General features: G+C 42.6%; 1 protein-coding gene across 2 annotated transcripts in view; it reads left to right on the top strand.

Moving 5' to 3' along the window:
• LOC140494840 (CREB-regulated transcription coactivator 1-like) overlaps window positions 1-26,412 on the top strand; it is a 145,864-nt gene that overhangs the window by 93,861 nt on the left and 25,591 nt on the right. For both annotated transcript variants that reach the window (XM_072594511.1, XM_072594510.1), the window contains 2 exons: window positions 19,593-19,673; window positions 25,194-25,371. In XM_072594511.1, the coding sequence (XP_072450612.1) occupies window positions 19,593-19,673; window positions 25,194-25,371 (259 nt within the window). The remainder of the gene's footprint in view (window positions 1-19,592; window positions 19,674-25,193; window positions 25,372-26,412) is intronic.

Raw genomic sequence — 26,412 nt, 5'->3', positions numbered from 1 at the left:
AGAATGACTGCAAGACAGCCTTCAGGGGGAGCATGATCAACATTGGCACCAATGACTTGGGTAGCAATGGAAATGAAATCAGAAAGCACATTGCAGAGGTCTATGCAGAAGGTTGTGAGAATGAGGTTGAAAAGCAGATTTCATCAGGCTGGCAGAGATAATAGACAATAGGTGCAGGAGTAGGCCATTCTGCCCTTCGAGCCTGCACCACTATTCAATATGATCATGGCTGATCATCCTTAATCAGTATCCTGTTCCTGCCTTATCTCCATAACCCTTGAGAGCTCTAGCCAACTCTTAGATAATGGCCTACTGGTATTATGGCTAAACTGTTAAACCAGAGATCCAAGCAATGTTCTTGTGACTCGGGTTCAAATCCTGCCATGGCAGCTGATAGAATTTGAATTCAATAATAATCTGGAAATAAGAGCCCAATAATGATCATTAAACCATTATCGATTTTTGGAAAAATCCATGTAGCTCACTAAAGAAAAGGAAAATTGCATCATTTTTTTCAGCTTTGCCCTACATGTGACTCCAGACCTGCAGAAATGTGGTCAACTCTTAAGTACCCTCTGGGCAATTAAGAATGTGCAACAAATGCTGGTCTAGCCAGTAATGCCCACATTCCTTGAATGACTAAAAAAAGATAGTGGGGACAAGGTCAGAAAGTAGATTTCAGTGGGTTTGATAGGAGATGGAAAGAAATTTCAAGATTGTGTCTTTCCATGCCAGTGAGTATCAAAAGAGGAGAATAGAGTGATTGCTGGAAACCTGCTTTAGAAGGGTGGTAATTTCTGGGGCACTGGGACTGGTTCTAGGGAAACTGGAACCTATATGACTAGATGGTCTATATATGACAGGGCCAAGACAAATATCTTTGCCGAGAGATTCGTTCGAATGGTTTAGGATTTAAGCAAGATTGGCAGAGAGGTGGGAACCTAAGGGCAAGTTCAGAACGTGGAATAGGATGCAGAAATTCAGCGAATATCTCTGCTGCTTCTGCTTTTCGGGAGTGAAAGGCTGTAAAGTGCAAGAATTTGGCAGTATCAAAATGCACATTTGCGATGCAAGGAGTATACAAAAACTGAGGGCATAGGTCAACGCATAACTTGATAGCATAGCTACACCAAAGGGGAGGCGAGAAGACCGCTCATTATTACCGGGTTTCAAGTTTTCAGGCGGATAGAGAAGGGGATTTAAAAACTGTGATGTATTATACTTAAAGATCCTGGAGAGTGATACTGAACAAAAAGACCTTGGAGTGCACATTCATAGTTCCTTAAAAGTAGAGTCACAAGTAGCCAGAATAGTGAAGGTGGTGTTTGGGTATGCTTGCCTTTATTGGTCAGTGCATTGAGTATAGAGCTGGGAGCTCGTGTTGTGGCTGTACAGGACCTTGGTTAGGCCACTTGTGGAATACTTCATTTAATTCTAGTCTCCCCCTGATAGGAAGGATTTTGCGAAACTTGAAAGGGTGAATAGCCCAGGTCTTTTTTCCTAGGATAGCAGGGCATATGTTTAAGGTGAGAGGGGAAAGATTTAAAAGGGACTTAAGGGGCAACTTTTTCTCACACACACTGTTTGGAATGAACTGCCAGAGGAAGTGGTAGAGACTGGTACAATTACAACATGAAAAGGCAACTGAAATGGGTACACTAATAGGGAAGGTTTAGAGGGATAGGGCCAAATGCTGGCAGATGGGACTAGATTGATTTTGAGATGGAGTGGACAGCGAAGGTTACCTTGGATTACAACAGGATTTTGATCAGATGGGCCAATGGCTGAGGCAGAAACCCCACCCCAGTCTCTTCCCTGGGGTGGAGAAAGTCCAGAAGTAGAGAGCATAGGTTTAAGGTCAGAGAGGAAAGCTTTAAAAGAGACCTAAGGGGCAACTGTTTCTCTCACACGGTGGTGAGTGTGTGGATTGGGCTGCCAAAGGAAATGGTGGAGGCCAGTGCAATTACCTTATTCCACCAGTCAGGATGTTGGTTTGAAATGTATGTACTTGAATGCTAGGAGCATCCAGAATAAGGTGGGTGAACTTGCAGCATGGGTTGGTACCTGAGATTTCAATGTTGTGGCCATTTCAAAGACATGGCTAAAAGAGGGACAGGAATGGTTGTTGCAGATTCCGGGATTTAGATGTTTCAGCAAGAACAGACAAAATGGTAAAAGAGGTGGGGGTGTGGTATAGTTAATCAATGGTAGTAATACAACAGCTGAGATAATGTTTGAGGACTCATTCACTGATATAGTTTGGGCTGAGGTTAGAAACAGGAAAGGAGAGGGCACCCTGTTGGAAGTTCTCTCTTGGCCTCTGAATCGTTCCAGGGATGTAAAGTAAAGGATAACAAAGATGATTCTCGATAGGAGCAAGAGTAACAGGGTAGTTGTTATGGGGGACTTTAACATCCCCAATATTGACTGGGAATATATAGTTCAAGTAGTTTAGATGGGTCAGTTTTTGTTCAATGTGTGCAGGAGGGCTTTCTAACACAGTATGTAGACAGGCTAGCAAGGGGAGATTTGGTACTAGGGAATGAACTCAGTCAGGTGTTAGATTTGGAGGCAGATGAGCATATTGGTGATAGTGACCACAATTCGGTTATGTTTACTTTAGCGATGGAAAGGGAAGAGTTACAGCGGGGGAAGGCAATTATGATGTAATTAGGCAAGATTTAGGATGGGGAAGGAAACTGCAGGGGATGGACACACTTGAAATGTGGAGCTTATTCAAGAAACAGCTACTGCGGGTCCTTGATAAGTATCTATCTATCAGGCAGGGAGGTAGTTGTCGAGAGAGAGAGAGAGAGAGAGAGACAGGCATGGCTTACTAAAGAAGTTGAAGCTCTTGTCAAGAGGAAGAGGAAAGCTTATGTGAGGATGAGGCGTGAAGACTCAGTTAGGGGGCTCGAGGTTTATAAGTTAGCCAGAAAAGATCTTAAGAAAGGGCTAGAAGAGCCGGGAGGCAACATAAGAAGTTGTTGGTGGATAGGATCAAGGAAAACCCTAAGGCCTTCTATAGGTATATCAGGAATAAAAGAATGACTAGAGTAAGATTCGGGCGGAAGATAATCGTAGAAACTTGTGTGGGCAATCTGAGGACATAAGCGTTTAATAAATACTTTTTGTCATTATTCACTTTGGAAAAGGGCAATGTTAGTGAGAATACAGAGATCAGGCTACAAGATTAGATGGGATTGCAGTTGACAAAGAGAAAGTTTTAGCAATTTTGGAAGATCTGAAAATAGATAAGACTCCTGGGCCGGATGGGATTTATCCTCGGATTCTCTGGGAAGTTAGGGAGGAGATTGCAGAGCCTTTGGATTTGATCTTTATGTCATCATTGTTGACAGGAGTGGTGCCAGAAGACTGGAAGATAGCAAATGTTGTTCCCTTGTTCAAGAAGGGGAGTCGGGACAACCCTTGTAATTACAGACCAGTGAGCCGTACTTCGGTTGTGGGTAAGGTGTTGGAAAAGGTTATAAAAGATAGGATTTATAATCATCTGGAAAGGAATAATTTGATTAGGGATAGTCAACGCAGTTTTGTGAAGAGAAGGTCATTCCTCACTAACATTGAGCTCTTCGAGAAGGTGACAAAACAGGTGGATGAAGGTAAACTGGTTGATGCGGTGTATATGGACCTCAGTAAGGAGTTTGATAAGGTTCCACATAGAAGGCTATTGCACAAAATATTCGAGGAGAAAGTGAGGACTGCAGATGCTGGAGATCAGAGCTGAAAATGTGTTGCTGGAAAAGCGCAGCAGGTCAGGCAGCATCCAAGGAACAGGAGTATCGACGTTTCGGGCATGAGCCTGAAGAAGGGCTTATGCCCGAAAAGTCGATTCTCCTGCTCCTTGGATGCTGCCTGACCTGCTGCGCTTTTCCAGGAACACATTTTCAGCTATTGCACAAAATACAAAGTTACAGGATTGAAGGTGATTTAGCGGTTTGGATCAGAAATTGGCTAGCTGAAAGAAGACAGAGGGTAGTGGTTGATGGGAGATGTTCATCTTGGAGTTCAGTTACTAGTGGCATACCACAAGTATCTGTTTTGGGGCCACATGATCTGGATGTGGGTGTAGAAGGATGGGTTAGTAAATTTTGGTGTAATCTGCAAAGTTACTAACTGTACCTCTTGTGCTCACGTCCAAATCTTTTATGTGAGTGACGAAAAGTAGTGGACAGAGCACCCGATCCTTCTGGCACTCCACTGGTCACAGGTCTCCATTCTGAAAAACAACCCTCCACCACCAGCCTCTGTCTTCTACCTTTGAGACAGTTCTGTATCCAAGTGGCTAGTCCTCCCTATATTCCATGAGGTCTAACCTTGCTCACCAGTCTCCCATGGGAAACCTTATGGAACGCCTTACTGATGTCTATATAGATCACATCTACTGCTCTGCCCTTATTAATCCTCTTTGTTACTACTTCAAAAATCTCAGTTAAGTTTCTGAGACATGATTTCCCACACACAAAGCCATGTTGACTATCCCAAATCAGTCCTTGCCTTTCCAAATACATGTACATCCTGTCCCTCAGTATTCCCTCCGACAACTTGCCCACCACCAAGGTCAGGCTTACCAGTCTATAGTTCCCTGGCTTCTCCTTACCGCCCTTCTTAAATAGTGGCACCACGTTTGCCAACCTCCAGTCTTCCAGCACCTCCCCTGTGACCATTGATGATACAAATATCTCAGCAAGAGGCCCAGCAATCACTTCTCTAGCTTCCCACAGAGTTCTAGGGTACACCTGATCAGGTCCTGGGGATTTATCCACCTTTACCCGTTTCAAGATATCCAGCACTTCCTCCTCTGCAACATGGACATTTTGCAAGATGTCACCATCTATTTCCCTACAGTCGATGTCTTTCATATCCTTTTCCACAGCAAATACTGATGCAAAATACTCATTTGGGCGGCACGGTGGTACAGTGGTTAGCACTGCTGCCTCACAGCGCCAGAGACCCGGGTTCAATTCCCGCCTCAGGCGACTGACTATGTGGAGTTTGCACGTTCTCCCTGTGTCTGTGTGGGTTTCCTCCAACAGTCCAAAGATGTGCAGGTCAGGTGAATTGGCTATGCTAAATTGCCCATAGTGTTGGGTAAGGGGTAAATGTAGGGGTATGGATGGGTTGCGCTTCGGCGGGTCGGTGTGGACTTGTTGGGCCGAAGGGCCTGTTTCCACACTGTAAGTAATCTAATCTAATCTCCCCCATTTTCTGTGGCTCCACACAAAGGCCGCCTTGCTGATCTTTGAGGGGCCCTGTTCTCTCCCTAGTTACCCTTTTGTCCTTCATGTATTTGTAAAACCCTTTGGATTCTCCTTAATTCTATTTGCCAAAGCTATCTCATGTCCTCTTTTTGACCACCTGATTTCCCTCTTAAGTATGCTCCTACTTCCTTTATACTCTTCTAAGGATTCACTCGATCTATCCTGTCTATACCTGACATATGTTTCCTCCTTTTTCTTAACCAAACCCTCAATTTCTTTAGTCACCCAGCATTCCGTATACCTACGAGCCTTCCCTTTCACCCTGACTCCTCTGGCAGCTCATTCCATTCACACACCACCCTCTGAATGAAAAGGCTGTTCCTAAGGTCCCTTTTATATCTTTCCCCTCTTGCCATAAACTTATGCCCTTAGTTTTGGACTCTTCCCCACCCTACAAAAAAGACCTTGGATATTCAGCCTATCCCTGCCCCTCAAAACTCTATAAGGTCATCCCTTAGCCTCCAATGCTCCAGAGAAAATAGCCCAGCCTGTTCAGCCTCTCCCTACAGCTCAAACCTCCAACCCTGGCAACGTTGTTGTAAATCTTTTCTGCACCCTCTCAAGTTTAGTGACATCCTTCCTATGGAAGGGTAACCAGAATTGTATGCCATAATGATCTCTCTAATGTACAGCCGCAACTTGAAGTCCTAACTCGTATACTCAGTGTTCTACCTAATGAAGACAAGCATGCCAAATGTTGCCTTTGCCACCCTGTCTACCTGTGACTTCTATATTCACATCCAAATCATTTATATAAATGACAAAGAACAGTGGACCTAGCACCAACTTTTGTGGCACAATGCTGGTCACAGGTCTCTAATCTGAAAAACCACCCTCTACTATTACCCCCTGGCTCCTATCTTCGAGCCAATTTTGTATCTAGTTGGCTAACTTGCTTACCTATCCACCATGCAGAAACTTGTCAAACGCTTTGCTGAAGTCCAACTAGACAGCATTGACTGCTCTGCCCTCATCAATCGTCTTTGTTACTTCTTCAAAATCAAGTTAGTGAGACACAACTTTCCATGCACAAAGCAATGTTGACGGTCCCTAATCAGTCCTTGCTTTTCCAAATACATGTAAATCCTGTTCCTCAGAATTCCTTCCAACAGCATAGCCACCACTGACATAAGGCTCACCAATCTCCAATTCCCTGTTTTTTTTCTTAGCACTTTTCTTAAATAATGAGGCCACATTAACCAACTTCCAGTCTTCTGGCACCTCACATGTGGCTGTCGATGATATAAATATCTCAGCAAGGAGCCCAGTAATCTCTTCCCTAGCTTACCACAAAGTTCTGGGAAATACCTGATCGGGTTGCAGAGATTTATCTACATTTATGCGTTTAAGACACCCAGCACCACCTCTTTTGTAATATGAACTCTTTTCAAGACAGGGCTCTTTATTTCCCCAAGTTCCCTAGCTTCCATGTCCTACTCTACGGTAAATACTGATGTGAAATTTTGGTTTAATATCTCCCCATCTCTTCTGTTTCCACACATGGATGGCCATGTTGATCTTTAAGCGACCCTATTCTCTCCCTAGTTATTCTTGCCTTTATTGTACTTACAGAAACTCTCGATTCTTTGTAACTCTACTTACCAAAGCTATCTCATGTCCCCTTTTTGCTCTCTTAATTTCCCTCTTAAGTGTAATCCTTTTGCCATTACAGTCCTCAAGGATTCACTCAATCTCAACTCTCGTGCCCTGACATATGCCTCTTTTTATTTTCTTGATCAGAGCCTCAATTTCTCTAGTCATCCAGCATTTCCTACACCTACCAGCCTTGTCCTTCATACTAACAGGAACATATTGTTTCTGAACTCTCATTATTTCATTTCTAAAGGCCGCCCATTTACCAACTATCCTTAACCTACCCTAATCAACTTTCGAAAGTTCCTGTCTAATACTATCAGAGTCAAAACTTTAAATTTAAAACTTTAACTTTTTTATCAGTTCTATCTGTTTCCATAACTATTTTAAAATTAACAAAATTATGATAACTGGCCCCAAGTGCTCACCTGCTGACACCTCAGACGCTTCCCCTGCCTTATTTCCCAACACAAGGTCAAGTATTGCTCCTACAATCTCACATTGAATAAGAAAGTTTTCTTGTATGCACTTAATAAATTCCTCCCCATCCAAGCCCTTAACATTCTGACAGTCCCAGTCTATGTTTGAAAAGTTAAAATCCCGTACTATTGCAATTCTATCATTCTTGCAGGTAACCGAGATATCCCTGCATTTTGTTTCTCAATTTCTCATTGACTGTTGAGAGGCCTATAATGCAATCCCAACAACGTGATCATCCCTTTCTTATTTCTCAGTTCCACCAGTATAACCTCACTGGAAGATCTCCCAGGAATTCTCTTCTCCCCCCCCACCCCACCCCCCAAGTACAGTTAAAATGTTATTCTGAGCCAAAAATACCACCCTCCCTGCTCTCTTGCCACCATTTCCATCGTTCCAATAGCATCTTTAACCCAGTACATTAAACTGCCAATCTTGTCCATCCCTGAGCCATGTTTCTAGTTGCTATGATATCCCAGTCCCATATTCCTCATGATGCCCTAAGTTCATCTGCCTTACCTCTTTATCAGTCGTACCTTGTTCTCATCCTTGCTCTTTTCTGCCTTGACTATGTGATTTGTGCCCTTTATCTACTGTACCAGCCTCAGCCTTTTTTCTTACTATTGCTTTGGTCCCCACCTCCCCCCTTGTTACTAGTTTTAAGCCTCCCAAGTAGCGTTAGCAAATTTCCCTGCAAGGATATTGGAACCCTTCCAATTCAGGTGGGCACCCATCCCTGTATTACAGGTCATTTCTACCCCTGAAGAGATCCCAGTGATCTAAAAATGTGATTTCTTGTCCCCTGCACAGCAGCTCAGCCACTCATTCATCTGATCTATGCTACTGTTCCTATTCTCCCGAACATATGGCACCAGTTCAGATATTACTCACCTTGAAGACCTACTTTTTAACCTCCTGCCTAGTTTCCAATATTCTCTCTTCAGAACCTCACCCTTTTCCTACCTGTGTCGTTGGAGCCACTATGCACAGCAACCTCCTGCTGGTGACGTTCCCCTACCCTTGCTCTTGTCAATTCCTTGTTACCTGTAACTGCCACTCCAACTGATTCATGTAGTCCAATACAAACCGCAAACAAACACTGACATAGCCTTCAGGAGCATTCAAATTCTCCCTGTTTACCCGTATCTGACAGGAGAAGCACATCACCCTACTAAAAGCCATTTCTGCCCCTTTAACAAGCTGCTGATCCAGAAATTGCCAAAAAGCAAATACAACACATTTTGCTCAAAAGCGCAGTGTTACTTCTTACTGCTGAATAACACTGCTCTGGAATAACATTGCTAAACCTTAACATTAAAAGTCAGTCGAGACGGATCCCAATCTAAACATGACCAAAACAAAACCTCACCGAACTACATTTCATAGAATCCCTCCAGTGTGGAAGCAGGCCATTAGGCTGATTGAGTCCACACAAACCCTCCAATGAGCACATCCTCCCTTCCTATCGCCATAATCCTGCATTTTCCTTAGCTAATCCATCTAGCCTTCAGATCGCCTGATTCTAATGGCAATTTGGCATGGCCAATCCACCTAATCTGCATATTATTGAACTGTGGGAGAAGCTGGAGCACCCAGAGGAAACCCTCTGCAGACACAGAGAGAATGTTCAAACTCCATATAGACAGTTTGGAATCGAACCCAGGTCCCTGGTGCTGTGAGGCTGTAGTGCTAGCCACTGAGCCACCATGCCACCCGAGAAGTTTTTAAGAAGTTTTGTAAATTGTAAAATTAAACACTTAGCCGATCTGGCTCAAAACACGAAGATTGTCCTCTTCTGCTGTAGTTTCAGGCAGTTAACTAAAGAATGATCGTAGAACTCATTGGCACAGAGATATCTGTGTTTTGGTGTATCAGTATTATATAGGTACAGCTAATAATTAAAAAGCAAATGGAGTGTTGGCATTTATTGTAAGGGAAGTAGAATACAAAAGTTGGACAGTTTTACTGCTGCTGTATTGGACATTGGTGAGAATACATCAGGAATGCTGTATATAGTTTGGTCTCTGCGTTTGAAAAATATATATTTGTGTCAGAACAGTTCACTTTGTTTATATTAGGGATGAACTTTATCGTATGAAGAAAGGTTGAGCATGTTGTGTCTGTGTCTATTGGAGTTTAGAAGAATAAGAGCTGATGTTATTTAAACATTGGATTCTAAGGAGACTGGATAGGAAGGATAACAGGAGGATATTTGGATAGGTACATGGATGGGTGCTTAATCTAGGATAGAAGTTCGGCACAACATCGTGGGCCGAAGGGCCTGTTCTGTGCTGTATTGTTCTATGTTCTATGTTCTATGTTCTATATTTCCCCTGAGAGAGAATAGAACGAGAGATGTGGCATAAGAAAAAAACGTGAATCTTTTAAAGTGGAGATATAGAGAATTATTTTTCTTCTAGACTCCTAGATGTTTACAATGCAGGTTGTTCTGCTAAAAATGCAACAGTTGTGTTCCTCTGCAACCTTTCATTATAGAACGTGGCATTGTAGAGTATCACTAATAGAAAATCACTATACCCATTCAGTAGAACATTTGCATTATCCAAACAGCATCCTCAATTCGTCAATCGTATTATAGCCAATTCATGCTAATGAAATGTGCATTATAGCAGAACGAACTGTGTAGGAGGCTATTTGGCCCATCATGTTACACCTATCCTGTTTTCCAGCTTTTTGCCTAGAGGAGACTATGACAATGCAACTGAGTCTCTAAATACGACTTAAATGTTCCAAAAGTATCTGACTCAATCATCTTTTCATACAGTGAGTGCCTGACTCCCATTGCATGTGAATATTTTTCCTCAACTGTCATCTTAGCATGTTACTTTTTAACCTTAAATCTATGCCCCTAATTATGAACTCCTCTACTGATGGAAAAAGTGCCTTCCTACCCAATCTATGCCTTTCATAATCTTACACACCTCTGATTTTTCCCCTTTCAACCTTTGCTGTTCCAAGGAAATCAACCCTAGCCTATCGAATCAATCCTCATTGTTTGGACCTACTAGCCCAAACAACATCCTGGGTGACGACTCCGCACCTCTTTAGTGTCATTGCATCCTCCTTGTAACTTGTGGGGTTAAGAGTTGTTAGCATGTGGAATTCTTTTCCCCACAAGACAGAAGAGGCTGGGTCTTTGAATTTGTCTAAGGCAGAGTTTTGATAGTCCAGAGTTATGGGATGAGATGGGCAAATGGAGTTGAGACCACAACCAGATTAGCTGTGGTCCTGTTGAATGATCTGGCAGTTTTTGAATAGTCTACTGTTGCTCTTAAGTTCTATCCTCTCTGAATTGCTCCCAGTGTAAGTTTATCCCCCTTTCAGTAAGGAGAACAAACCATGCAAAATACTCAGTGTAATCTCATTAATGCCCTGTACAGATGAAGCGAGATTTTATTACTTCACAAACTCAACTCTTATTAAAATGTAAAGGCCCCATTCCTTTTACCTTCTGGATTAAATGCTGTCCACGCGTGCTGACGACTTGCAATTCGTGCACAAGTATAATCAAATCCCTCTACACTGCAGCATTCTGCACCCCTCTCTATATGAATAATAATCTTTTCTGCCAAAGTGGAAAACAAAATATTTTCTTCCATTGCACTCACTCTGTAAAGTCTTTGCCCACATGCTTAGTCCATCTTCATGGCTTTTCAAACTCTTTATATCCTCTTCCTAACTTCCTTCCCACCAATTTTGTATCATCAGTAAATTGGGCTACAATACAGTCGAGTCCCTTATCCAAGTCATCGATATAACTTGTAAATAATTGAAGCCCCTGCTCTGATCCTTGTGGGTCTTCAGCTGGAAGATGGTAAATCTGTGGAACTAACTGCTTTGGAGGTTAAGTCATTGAGTGTATTTAAGTCAGAAGTAGGTTCTTGATTAGTAAGGGGATCAAAAGTTATAGGGAGAAGGCAAGAGAAGAGGTTGAGAAATATATCAGCTGCAAGCGAATAGCAGAACAAACTCAATGGGCATAATGGCCTAACTCTACTCCGGTGAGCCTGTGGAATTCAAACCTAGAGGGTATAGGTTTAAGTTGAGAAGGGAAAGATTCAAAAGGGACCTGAGGGGCAACTTTTTCATGCAGAGGATGGTGGCTGTATGCAATGAGTTGCCAGATGAAGCAGTGGAGACTAGAATATTGAAAAGGCATTTGGATGGGTATATAAATAGGCAGGTTGAGAGAGATATGGACCAAACGCTGGCAAATGGAACTAGATTAATTTAGAATATCTGGTTGGCGTGAACGTGTTGGACTGAAGGGTCTGTTTTGGTGTTATATATCTCTATGACTGTATGGATAGAGTTTTGAACACTAAAGGAGTTAAGGGTTATGGTGACCGCACGTGTCAGTGGAGCTGAGTCCACGAAAAGATCAGCCATAATCTTATTGAATGGTGGAGCAGGCTGGACCAGCCAGATGACCTACTCCTGCTCCTGCTTCTTATGTTCTTATGATTAGAGCTGTTACCTTTACGGTTTTTTTTTAATCAATCCACTGGCACTTATCCAGAACCTAAAGAATTTTAGAATAATACAATCATCATGTCCACTGTCTTTGTTACCATTTCCATGAAGGCCCCACATTCTCAATCTTGACCTCGCCTGAGGCATGGTGACCCTCAGGTTAGACCATCACTAAGGTAAAAACAATAACTGCAGATGCTGGAAACCAGATTCTGGATTAGTGGTGCTGGAAGAGCACAGCAGTTCAGGCAGCATCCAAGTAGCTTTGAAATCAACGTTTCGGGCAAAATCCCTTCATCAGGAATAAAGGCAGTGAGCCTGAAGCATGGAGAGATAAGCTAGAGGAGGGTGGGGGTGGGGGGAAAGTAGCAGAGAATACAGTGGGTGAGTGGGGGGAGGGGATGAAGGTGATAGGTCAGGGAGGAGAGGGTGGAGTGGATAGGTGGAAAAGGAGACAGGCAGGTAGGACAAGTCCGGACAAGTTATGGGGACAGTTACTAAGCTGGAAGTTTAGAACTAGGGTGAGGTGGGGGGAGGGGAAATGAGGAAGCTGTTGAAGTCCACATTGATGCCCTGGGGTTAAAGTGTTCCGAGGCGGAAGATGAGGCGTTCTTCCTCCAGGCATCTGGTGGTGAGGGAGCGCCGGTGAAGGAAGCCCAGGACCTCCATGTCCTCTGCAGAGTGGGAGGGGGAGTTGAAATGTTGGGCCACGGGGCGGTGTGGTTGATTGGTTGCGGGTGTCTCGGAGATGTTCCCTAAAGCGCTCTGCTAGGAGGCGCCCAGTCTCCCCAATGTAGAGGAGACCACATCGGAAGCAACGGATACAATAAATGATATTAGTGGATGTGCAAGTAAAACTTTGGATGTGGAAGGCTCCTTTAGGGCCTTGGATAGAGGTCAGGGAGGAGGTGTGGGTGCAGGTTTTACAGTTCCTGTGGTGGCAGGGGAAAGTGCCAGGATTGGAGGGTGGGTTGTAGGGGGGCGTGGACCTGACCAGGTAGTCGCGGAGGGAACGGTCTTTGCGGAAGGCGGAAAGGGGTGGGGAGGGAAATATATCCCTGGTGGTGGGGTCTGTTTGGAGGTGACGGAAATGTCGGCGGATAATTTGGTTTATGCGAAGGTTAGTCGGGTGGAAGGTGAGCACCAGGGCGGTTCTGTCCTTGTTAAGGTTGCGTGTCTCTTTGTTGGCTACGTAGAGCAGTTGATCTTCAGTAATTATACCGGCACCACTCCCCACCTCTTCCTCCGCTACATTGATGACTGCATTGGCGCCACCTCGTGCTCCCACGAGGAGGTTGAGCAATTCAACAACTTCACCAACACATTCCACCCTGACCTTAAATTCACCTGGACCATCTCTGACACCTCCCTCCCCTTCCTGGACCTCTCCATCTCCATTAGTGACGTCTGACTTGACACTGACATTTTTTTACAAACCCACCGACTCCCACAGCTACCTGGATTACACCTCTTCCCACCCTACCTCTTGCAAAAATGCCATCCCGTATTCCCAATTTCTCCGCCTCCACCGTATCTGCTCCCAGGAGGACCAGTTCCACCATAGAACACATCAGATGGCGCCCTTCTTTAGAGACCGCAATTTCCCTTCCGACGTGGTTAAAGCTGCCCTCCAACGCATCTCATCCACATCCCGCACCTCCGCCCTCAGACCCCACCCCTCCAACCGTAACAAGGACAGAACAGAGGTCTACGCAGACAAGAACAAAATTAGAGAAAACACTGCCTTTGTCTCTTGACATTTCCTGGTTTTACCTTATTAATTCCCCAGTCTTGTCATCTATTGGATGGATTATTACGTCTTCTTTTCTGTGCGCTTGCAGAAGCATTTGCTGCCTGATCTGATATTTCCTTGTTGGATTTCTCTCAACTTCCAATTTCTCCATTTTTTTATTATTCCTTTTGTCATTCATACTTTTTTTGAACATTCTCAATCTTCTGGTCTACCAATAATCTTCACAAACCTTTTCTTTAATACAATTTAACATCCTTAGCTATCAATGGTTTACCCTTCTCAGTCTTTCTTTTTTAATATATTAGTTGGTGAAAGTCATAAATTATCTCCTCACATATCTGCCATTGCTTCTCTACTATATTAACTTTATAACCTATTTTCCTATTCCACTGTTGCCAACTCTAACTTCATTGTCTTGGAATTGCATTCATTTGAACTCTAGTTCCAGACCCAGATTTCTCACATTAATGTGCGATTCTACCATGATATAATCATTCTTCCATGAAATTGCTTTACTATGAGGTTATATGTCAGCAATGCCCTTTTGTCTCTTCCGCAATATATTTATCTGCCTATATTGCCATCTGCAGATTTGCTTCCCTGATATAAATGAGGGTGGTGCATGTATGGAATGAGCTGCCGGAGGAATTGGTGGAGTCTGGTACAATTACAACATTTAAAAGGCATCTGGATGGATATATAAATAGGAAGGGTTTGGAGGGATATGGGCTAAGTTCTGGCAAATGAGACTAGATTAGGTTGGGATATCTGGGTCAGCATGGACGAGTTGCACTGAAGGGTCTGTTTCCGTGCTATACATCTCTATGACTCTAAGTCATTGAGAATTGTAAAAAGTTGAAGCCTCAACCTAGATCTTGTGGAACTCCATTTGTTAAATTCAGGAAATTAGTAAGACCCAGTTATGTAGACTCACAAGGAGCATGATGCCTCTTGGCATTATTGCTTAATTCAGAGCCCCAGGCTAATGTTCTGGGGACCAGGGTTAGAATCCTTCCATTGCAGATGATGGAATTTGAATTCAGTAAAAATTATTAAGAATTTAATGATGACCATGAAATTGTTGTCGATTGTCCAAACAAAACCCATAAGTTCTCTAATGCCCTTCAGGAAAAAAAGCTGCTGTCATTACTTGGTCTGTCCTGCCTGTAATTCCAGACCCAACACAATGTGGTTGACCCTTGACTCCCCTCTGAGCTAATAGGGATGGGGAATAAATGCTAGTATGGCCAGGGTTGCCCATGTACTGTGAATGGGAAAAAATACTACTTTTCCCAACTCAGCTAGCACAATTTTCCAGCTTCCATGTGAATGTTGTTCCTCCATGTTAACATAAAAGCATAGAAAATGGTGCAGGAGTAGGCCATTTTAGCCTCCCCACCATTTAGTATACTCATGGTTGATCATGCAATCTCAATATCCCATTCCCACATTCTCTCTCTACCTGTTGATCCCCTTAGCTGCAAGACCATGTCCACCTTCCTCTTGAATATATCTGAGGAACTGGCCCCAACAGCTTCCTGTGGGAGAGATTTCCACAGGTTCACAACTCTGAGCGAAGACATTCTTCCTTATCTCCGTACTGAATATCCCCTTATTCTTAGATTGTGTATTCTAGTTCTTGACTTACCCAACATCAGGAACCTTCTCCTGTCCAGTTCCATCTGGATTTTATGTTTCCGTGTGATTTCCTCCCTCATTCTTTAAATTCCAGCGAATACGAGTTCTGTCGTTCCAGTCTTTCCTCGTGTGAGTGTCCTGTCATCCCGGAATCTTCACTGGATTCCCTCAATGGCAAGAGTGTCCTTATTCAGACTAGGAGACCAAAACTGCACACAGGACTCAGTGTGGCCTCACCAAGGCTCTGTATAGCTGAAGCAAGACATTCTTACTCTGATACTCTGATCCTCTCACTATGAAAGCTAGCATACCATTAGCTTTCCTCACTGCCTGCCAACCTTCAGAGCCTGTGTTGTGGTTGTGTTCGCCAGGCTGGGAATTTATGTTGCAGACATTTCATCCCCTGTCTAGGTGACATCCTCAGTGCTTGGGAGCCTCCTGTGAAGCGCTTCTTTGATGTTTCCTCATATGACCCCATATACCGGCCACTGCAGCAGACAGCTGGAACTGACAACCAGAAGCAGCAGATACAAACCACTATAAATGCCGGAGGAAACATCACAGAAGCGCTTCACAGGATGCTCCCAAGCACTGAGGATGTCACCTAGACAGGGGACGAAACGTCTGCAACACAAATTCCCAGCTCAGCGAACAGAACCACAACAATGAGCACCCGAGCTACAAATCTTCACACAAACTTTGAACTTCAGAGCCAGTTTCGCCATGGCACCCAGGTGCCATTGCACCTCACCTTTTCCTAAACTGCCACCATTCAGGCAATAATCCACCTTCCTGTTTTTGCAACCAAAATCGATAACCTCCCATTTATCCACATCATATTGCATTTGCCAAATATTTGCCTACTCAGCCGATCTGTCCAAGTCATCCTGCAGCCTCCTCACGGCACACGCTGCCACCCAGTCTGCAAATTTGGAAATATTGCATTCAGTTCCTTACTCCAAATCGTTAATGCATATCGTGAACAGCTGAGATCCCAGCACTGAACCTTGGGGCACCCTATTTGACAATGCCTGCCACCCTGAGAAGAACCTGTCTATTTCAACTCTCTGCTTCCTATCTTCCAACCAGTTTTCTATCCATGTCAATACATTACCTCTGATACCATGAGCTTTAATTTTCTTTACTCATCTACTGTGTGGAACCTTGTCAAAAGCCTTTTGAAAGTCCACATATATAACATCTTCTGATTCATCCTTGTCTACTAGTCACATCCTCAAAAAATTCCAAAAGATTTGTCAAGCACAAATTCTCTTTAGTGAAATTCTGTCACCACTTTCCAAATACTCAATTATTACATCCTTAAGAATTGACTCCAACATTTTCCCCACACCAATTTCAGGCTAACCGTTCAGTAATTCCCCATTTTCTCTCTCTCTCTCTCTCTCTCTCTCCTTTTTTAAAGAGTGGAGTTACATTAGCTGCCCTCCAGTCCATTGGAACACTTCAATTATGAGTTTATTTCATTTTCTGTTATCATTTTTGTGCCATCTTATTAAATGCTTTCTCAAAATCAAAAGACACTATGTGCGAACTTCTCTTCTACATCATACACAACTGCTTCAAAGAATTCCAGTAACTGAAAAACTGGCTTTTTCCTGCAAACGATTTGTTTCCTCTCCTCATAGCAATTCTCTATTTCCTGATTCTCTACTTTCTCTTTGTGTCTGCCTCTGTTCTCTGGCCTTCACCCTCTAGCCTGCAGCTTTCCTTTGTGTTTAGCAGCCGTGTGGCTTCTTCCCCAATTTCCTTCCTGTTGGTACTGCTGGCATTATTTTTTATTATTTAGGATCATAAAAATTAGGTGTGGGAGTAGGCAATTCAGTTCTTTGAGCCTGCTCTGCCATTTAACATGATCATGATCTTACCCTGGTCTGAACTCCATTCTCCTGCCTGTTCCCTTCAGCCCTTTATCCTACTTTTCATCAGCAGCATATCTATTTCTTCCTTGACTCTTTTGATTGATTCTGCCTCCACTCCACTTGGGACAGAGTGTTCCTCAGATTCACAACCCTCTGAGTGAAGTAGTTTCTCCTCTTCTCAGTTTTGAAACTACCTCCTCTCTCTCTATATCTATGACCTCTTGTCCTCTCTGCCATTTTATTTAGCTTAGGCAGATACCCCCCTTCTTCTGAACTCCAGCGAGTACCAGCCCAAGCTATTTAACCGCTCCTCGTATGACAACCCTTTCAGACCTGCTGAACTTCCTGAACTGTTTCCAGTGCCACTACATCCTTCTTAAAGTAAGGAGACCAAAACCGGACACACTACTCCTAGTTTTGTCTCACTGATGCCTTATATAATTGTAACAACACTTCTTCACTTTTATAGCTGAAAATGTGTTGCTGGAAAAGCGCAGCAGGTCAGGCAGCATCCAAGGAACAGGAGACTCGACGTTTCGGGCATAAGCCCTTCTTCGGGAATAAGGGCTTATGCCTGAAACGTCAATTCTCCTGTTCCTTGGATGCTGCCTGACCTGCTGCGCTTTTCCAGCAACACATTTTTCAGCTCTGATCTCCAGCATCTGCAGTCCTCACTTTCTCCTTCTTCACTTTTATAATCCAGTCCTTTTCTAATAACTGCCAGGATTTCATTTGCCTGCCTTGTGTGCTGCACCTGCATGCCCACTTTCTGTGATTCATGTACAAAGACACCCAGGTCCCTCTGATGCACTTTAAATCTGTTCCCCATTTAAATAATAATGTGCCCTCTTAAATTTCCAGCCAAAGGGATAACCTCACACTTCACTACATGAAACTCCATCTGCCAGATTCTGGCCAATTCTCCCAGCCTATCAATATCCATCTGCAAATTCTTTATCTCCTTATTGCATCCTGCTTTCCCTTTTTATTTTAATATCATCCATGAAATTTGCTGTGTTACACTCTGTCACTGCTTGCAGATCATTTATATTGTGTTACAGTTGAGATCAGAGAACTGAACCCTGCAGCACTCCACTAGTTACAGTTTGCCATCCATAGAAGAGCCCATTTATCTGGACCCTCCACTTTCTGTCAGTCAACCATCCTCTGTCCAAGCTCATACTCTACCATTAACCTGTGGTATCTAACTTTCTGGATCAGTCTTTTATGCAGCACCTTGTCAAATGCCTTCTGGAAGTCTAGATATACACATTCACCATTTCTCCCTTATCCATCTTGCAAGTTACATCCTCAGAGAACTCCAACTTTGTCAAGCACACCTTGCTGTTCATGAAACCATGCTGACATTGGTGAATTTCTTATTACTAAATTACAACTAATCCCTTTGCAATTAATGAAAACTCTTATATGTTATTTTCGTGCATTCTTAAATATGTTTGTTGATTCCACAAATCTTTTAAAGAATAAGAAGCTTGCTCTTACATAAAAATCGAAAGAGCTATGGATGCTGTCGTATTCTTAAATTACAACATTTGCTAATTACTTTCTCAATATGTTACGGCATCCAATGACCTGGAAGCAGTATACTAAGCGAAATCTTTCAAAAATAAAAATTGCTGGAAAAGCTCAGCAGGTATGGCTGCACCTGTAGAGAGAAATCAGAGTTAACGTTTTGGGTTGAGTGAGAAATTAGATCAGCACTAAGCAATAAACTTTTAATGTTGGAAGTATACAGTAAGAAGGGTTAATACCCGACACATTGACTTCTCCACCTCCTGATGCTGCCTGGCTTGCTGTGTTCTTCCAGCCTCCTGTTTTTCTACTTTGGATTGCAGCATCTGCAGTTTTTTTTTGTTTCTAAACTTTTAATGTTAATTGAATAAACTGTGAAACTTCTGCTGACTGGATTACTCTGCTGTGATTCTTTTTGCTGGACAGGGAGGAGGGGAGGACAGACGTAGGCAGGAAGAAGTGAAAGTGAATAGGAGCTTCTGATGCAGCATTGCAGAAATACATACAAGTTAAAATATGGAATTAGGTCTTTCCTTGTCTCATCCATGTTGGCATTTACCCTCACATGAAGGTCTAGTTCCCATCACACTTGTTTTCCTGTTTCTATTCAATCCAGTATTTTCAACGTACAGGGAGTGGGGCAGAAATGAATATCTACAGAACACCTCGAAGAACTGTTCTCTACATTGTGGATGAGATCTGAAACTGGCTGTAGGTTAGATTGGCTTGGTCTGCCAAGCACACAACACTAGTTGTTGTGCAGAAGAGTTCTGAGTCTCCTTTATAGTGCTTCTTGCCCACAGATTACATTTTAGACAATTAAATTAAGCAGTCTCAGAAGAAACTAAAGTGTGTGTGTACATGGTGTGTGCCAGTTGCAGGAAAACTAATGTACACTAAATGTCCTATCTGTAAGCGATAAACACTCTGCCCTCTTTTTGACAGACATCCATACTTGGCAGTGTCTTTGGAGATTATTATGATCAGCAGCTTACAAACAGACAGGCCAACTCCCTGTCTCATCAGGTAAGGACCTACACCAGTTCCTTGTCACCATGGGCAGGTTAGGTGAAGGACTTGTCAGTTGCAAAGTTTTAGAAACTGGGGAGGTGATCACCTACTGGTATTATCACTAGACTAATAATCTAGAAACTCAGCTAATATTCTGGGGACCCAGGTTTGAATTCCGCCACAGCAGATGGTAAAATTTGAATTAAGTAAGAAAATATCTGGAATTAAGAATCCACTGATCATGAAAGCATTGTCGATTGTTGGAAAATTCCATGTAGTTCACTAATGTCCTTCGGGGAAGGAAATCTGCCATCCTCGCTTGATCTGGCCTACATGTGACTCCAGACCACAGCAATGTTTTTGATTCTAATTTGTCCTCTGAAATAGCCTAACAAGACATTGAGTTGTATTAATTGCTACAAAGTCTAAAAGAAATGAAATCAGGTGGATCACCTGGCAACAACCTTGTGAGGGCATGTCAAGAGTAGCACCAGACATATCTGAACATGTGGCGTCAACCTGGTGAAGATTCCAAAAAGGGCTACTTGCATTTGAAACAGCCGAAGCAGCAAGTGATAGACGGAGTTAAGCCATCCCACAACCAAAGGATCATTTCTAAACTCTGCAGTCCTGCCACATCCAGTTGTGAATGGTGGTGAACAATTAAACAACTCACTGGAGGAGGTGGCTCCACAAATATCCCCATTCTCAATGAAGGAAGAGCCCAGCAAATTAATGCAAAATATGAGGCTGAAGCATTTGCAGTAATCTTCCAGAAGTGCTGAGTGGCTGATTCACTTCTGTCTCCTGGAATGGTCCCAGCTTCACAGATACCAGTCTTCAGCCAATTCTATTCAATCCATGTGATATCAAGAATAGTTGGAGGCTGCAAAGGTTATGGGCCCTGACAATATTTCGGCAATAATACTGAAGACTTGTGCTCCAGAACTTGTCAAGCCCCAAGCCAGCTCTTCCAGTACAGTAACAACGTTGACAACCACCTGACAGTGGGAAATTGTCCACATATGTCAAAAAACAGGACAAATTCGACCCAGCCAATTACTGTCCCCAACAGTGTACTTTTGATCAATAAAGCAGTGGACGGTGTCATCAACAGTGCTAGCAAGCAGCATCTGCTCAATGACGCTCAGTTTGTTTTCCACCAGGGCTACTCAGCTGGTGTCCTCTTTACAGCCTTGTTTCAAACATGGACAAAGCAGCTGAACTCCGCAGATGAACTGAGTGTGACAGCCCTTTATGTCAAGGAGCCTGAACAAAACTGGAATAAGTGGGTATCAAGGGCAAACTCTCCACTGGTTGGAGTAGTACCTGGCACAGAGGAAGATGTTCATGGTTAATGGATGTAGAGTTGCTGATGTTGGACAAAGTCAAAAATCTCACAACTCTGCATTATCGTCCAAAAAGCTTTATTTGAAACTGCAAGCTTTCAGAGCCCCCACTCCTTCCTCAGGCAGCTAGTGAGAGATAATACATCGAACGTGGAATTTATAAGTAAAAGATCATCTGATCATACAACTTATACAAATGTATTGAACAAACGTAGATGGCTATTAAGTCTCAAACAGTGGTGCAGATTCCTCTTAATTAATATGAAAATCGCAGAATTTCTTTCCAGTCACTGCCCCAAGATAACTTCAGGTTTTATCAGAATAATGCTGGCAATGTACTTTAGCCTCGTCCATCTAGAAGGTTGAGGGCAGCAGATATGTGGAAACACCACCCACTGCAAGTTCCCTTCAAGCCACTCGCCATCCAGACTTGAAAATATATTGCCATTCCTTCAGTGTTGCTGGGTTGAAATCCTGGAAACTCCTTGTCTATCAGCATTGTGGGTCAACCCACAGCAGGTGGTCTGTAGCAGTTTAAGAAGGCAGCTCACCACCATTTTCTCAAGGGCAGGTAGGAATGGACAATAAATGCTGGTTCAGCCAGCAACCCCCACATAACACAAATGAAATTAAATTGATTCATTGCTTGAAACTTCTGTTTTCTAGCTTTATCCTTTAATTTGAATATCACTGAAAGGAGAAGCATGTTGGCAAAGCTCTTCCTCTTCCACTCATCAGGATAATTGCAAGAATGCCAAATTTCAAAACAATTAACAATTTTAAGATTTGCAGCTTAGGTTGCGATTCTGGATGTAGGTTTGCTTGCTGAGCTCGAAGGTTCGTTTTCATACGTTTAATCACCATTCTAGGTAACGTCTTCAGTGAGCCTCTGGTGAAGTGCTGGTGTTAGTGACCCACTTTCTATGTGTGTTTAGGATTCCTTGCGTTGGGGATGTCATTTGCTGTTTTTCTCAGAGGGTGGTAAATCGGGTCCAAGTCAGTGTGTTTATTGATGGAGTTCTGGTTGGAATGCCATGCTTCTAGGAATTCTCGTGCATGTCTCTGTTTGTCTTGTCCTAGGATGGATGTGTTGTCCCAGTCGAAATGGTGTCCTCCCTCATTTGTATGTAAGTATACTAGTGCGAAAGACATATACACCAAACACCACCTACTTCATCAGCAAGGACAACATTGTCAAGCTAGTGGATTTATGCCTTACCACCCACTTCACTTTTAATAACAAAACCTACAGACAAACCAACGAAACACCCATGGCATCTCCAATATCAGGGTTCTTAGTAGAGGCAGTAATGCAGAAGCTCTAACAAACAACTCCACCAACCACTTTGCTTTTTTACATGCATGACACCTTTGTTTTCACTAAGCAAAACAAATTAGAGGAAACCTTCAAGACCATCAATAATACCCTTACTGGCATAAAATTCACTAAAGAGGAGGAAAACAACAACAAACTGCCATTCCTAGATGTCACAGTAGAGCGAACAGCCAATGGGGAACTTCAAAACAGTGTCTACAGGAAAACAATACATGTACCAAATAATGAATTACAGAAGCAATCATCCCAGCACCCACAAACAAAGCTGCATTAGAACATTATTTCAACGAGTTAACGCACACTGCAGAACAGAGGACAGAGGAAAATCACCTATACAACGTATTCAAAAAGAATGGGCACCCAATGAACACAGTCTGCCGATTTCTCAGCAACAAACCCAAACAAGCAGACAAAACGTGTCCAGAAACCCTAGCAGCATTCCCCTACATCAAAGACATCTCGGAAATGACTGCCACACTACTTGGATGCTGCCTGACCTGCTGCGCTTTTCCAGCAACACATTTTTCAGCTCTGATCTCCAGCATCTGCAGTCCTCACTTTCTCCTGCCATACTACTCAGATCTCTTGACATCATGGTAGTCCACAAATCCTCCAACGCACTAAAACCTGGTGTTGTGTGATTTTTTAACTTTGTACACTAAAACAGCAGCTAATGAACTTGAAAGACCCTCATACAGATTCCAAGCAAAATTAATGTCATTTACAAAATACCTTGCAAGAACTATAACAAACACTACATTGGACAAACAGGCAGAAAACTAGCCTCCAGGATACATGAACATCAACTAGCCACAAAAAGACACTGTCCACTCACTAGTATCCTTACATACAGATGAGGAAGGACACCACTTTGGGACAATACATCCATCCTAGGACAAGTCAAACGGAGACATGCACGAAAATTCTTAGAAGCAAGGCATTCCAACCAGAATGCTATCAACAAACAATAGCTTGGACCCCCATTTACTGCATTCTGAGGAAAAGAACAGGAAATGACATCACCAACCTAAGGAAACCTAAACACATAAATAGAAAGTGGGTCATTAACACTAGTGCTTCACCAGAGGTTCATTGACGATGTTTCCTAGAATGGTGACAAAACATCTGAAAGCAAACCTTCCAGCTCAGTGATCAAATCTACATCCAGAATCTCAGCAATTTATATTAAAGAAGAATCGGGTGCAGATTGAAGAAAGCAGTGGAAGCAATAACTTATAGTAATTAAAGATAATTCTAGGTTTGAGTGTATTCCATTTATTTGAAGAATGTGATGTCTGGCGTGTGAAATAGCAAGTATAAATAAGCTCCACTCCGAACCTTTTATTAAGTCGTGGGATGACCATTTGCGGGCAGGGGAGTATTTAGTGCCCACCACATGGTGGTGTTCACATGCATCTGCTGTCCTTTTCCATCTAGTTGGGAAGTGATCATGGGTTTAGAAGGAGCTATCTCAGGATTTTGGTGAATTTCTGTGGTGCGTCTTGTAGATAGTACACACTACCACTACGGAGCATCAGTGGTGGAGAGAATGGGCATATGAGTTTAAATGAAAGCAAAAACCTGTAAATGCTGGAAATAAGAAAAAAAACAATGATGGAGAAATTCAGCAGGTCTGACAGCATTGTAGAGAGAAAGTTAACATTTCTAGTCTGACGTGACCCTCCTTCAGAGCCGTCACATTGGACTCAAAACAAAGAGTCATATAGCACGGAGACAGGTCCTTTGACCCAAACTGGTCCATGCTGACCAAAATGTCCGTCCACACCAACCTCATTTCCTGTATCCTTCTAATCCTTTTCTATCCATTAATTTGTCCAAATGCCTTTTAAGTATTGTTAATGTACTTGCCTGAACCACTTCTGCTGGCAGCTTATTCCATATGCATACCAAATTAACTCTGCTGTCTGCAAATGCTCATAGATCTGAACGTCTCCAGCATTTTCTATTTGTTTTACATTGCGAGCTTCACTGATTATGTCAAATTGGTTGTCGTGCAGCTATTAGTGTGACATGACTGGTATTTTCCACTGACATGGTGCTGCCTTTAGAACAAAAAATGTTCTGATCAAATCAAACAGCATATTCAGAAGGCACAGCACAGACTGTAAGCATAAGCTTGCAAAACTCAAAACATCTACACCACATGTGATTCTGCGATTGGGAAGCATGTAATGAAGAACCAAGTGCACTAATGGTTTCCTTCACAACAAATTAACAGTTACTCAGTGTGGCTCATTTACCCTTGAACCAACACATGCTTGTATGCTAGAACACATTCTGTGCAAATAGAAGGAATGTGTTAAGTCCTGTGCCTTTTTTTAATTACCTGAGATCTTAGAGAGCCTGTTATTCCCCACTGTTTTCTCCATTGGCAATGTTTCAGTAACCATAGTCAACATGCCAATCAGTCTATGTTTCTTTTTCTCTTATTGTTGTGATTGTTTGTAATTTGACATTTTCATCTATCTTGATGAGTGTAAGATTAAAAACTTCAGCAACGTCTTTCCCTTCATCAGTATTTAATCCTTCAGTTTTGTTTTGTATTTGATATTTATATCTTTCATTTTAGTGTTGTCATTAATTACAACTGAACTGGAGGGTATGATGTATGGGTGTGTTTTGCTGTTAGACTCTTACTGATTCTGGATTGATCTGAGGTTAGTTACCTGGGCTTAAGGTGGACAAGGGGTATTATCATGTATAGTTTGCATTTTCTCTCAGTCACACGTGTTTTAGGGATAGGGGGTGCCCTCACCCAGGAAATTGGGACTGCTGCCCCCAGAGGATAGATCCTGGGCAAGATACTAACTGTTACATTCTTTATTTTAGCTTGAACAATTCAATATGATTGAGAGCCCGAGCAGCACCAATAGCTTGTACAGCCAAATCTCAACTTTGAACTACTCACAAGCAGCAATGATGGGGCTGACGGGGAGCCATGGAAGTCTGCAGGACTCACAGCTCAGTTACACCAATCACGGAAATATCCCCAACATCATTCTGACTGGTGAGTAGTGCTCAATTCCACTGGAGCAAAGCTTTCCTCATACTTTTTATCTCACCTACTCATTAGGCAATCATGGAACAAGAATCACAGTTGGTGCAAGAACTTTGCAAATATGACGCAGGCACAGTGGGCCAAATTATTATCTGTGATTTGCTGCTCTGCTGGTCACATTCTGAGAATAACAGCAGAAAAATGGAATGGGACATTGAAGCCATCTGGGCTTGTTTGGAGTTAAGACACACTACTGAAGCAATAGAGAGAGAGCAAGATTCCCCTGTTCCAGTCATGCCATCTCACTATGTCGACCTCTGCCATCCTGCTACTGTCATTCCTGATTTCTGTTCTTCAGTATAACACCTACTCACTGGTATAAAATATTGTTGCACCAGTACATGATACGGCACCCGTTTTTGATTGCATTATAATCTGCCTTTAATGGAGCAAAACATTTAAAGGAACATTGAGAAGGGCAGGGTTGGCGGTCCACTTCCTGAATACAGGATTTTTTTTAGTGGAGATGAGGGAATTTAAAAAAGCCGGAATTCATATATTCACAATATTTAATGAATCAAAACTTCCAAATAATGATTATGTAAAAGAACAAGTGAATCAAGGCAGAAAATATTGGAAATACTAAGCACATCTGGCAACCTCTGTGGAACAAAGAAGCAAGTTAATGTTTTATTTTGACACCTCGTTAAAACCGAAAAGAGTTTGAGGAGATAAGCTTTTAAATAAGTACAAAAACTAGGAAAGGGTGGTGCAGGAGAACAAAAGAGAAGACGTATAATTGGTGGAAAGCAGAAATAATTAAATGACAAAAGGAATGATGGTATAAGACAGAGGACAGTGATAATGGGTAGCTAGTGTCTGGAGGGGATATTAAAAGGCAAAGCAGAATCATAAACAATAGTTGCCAAAGGCAAAAGTAATGGTAAAAGTTAAGATTGGAAATTGTAACATCAAGGTACAATATAGAAAGCTGTTATGCACCCATTCAGAAATTGAATTGTTCTTCTCACTTAGGTTGAGCTTCTTTGG

Source organism: Chiloscyllium punctatum, chromosome 24 (genome assembly GCF_047496795.1).
Source record: "Chiloscyllium punctatum isolate Juve2018m chromosome 24, sChiPun1.3, whole genome shotgun sequence".
Lineage (NCBI taxonomy): Eukaryota > Metazoa > Chordata > Chondrichthyes > Orectolobiformes > Hemiscylliidae > Chiloscyllium > Chiloscyllium punctatum.
Note: the sequence above shows the minus strand (reverse complement) of the source record. Positions and strands in the feature narration are given on the sequence as shown.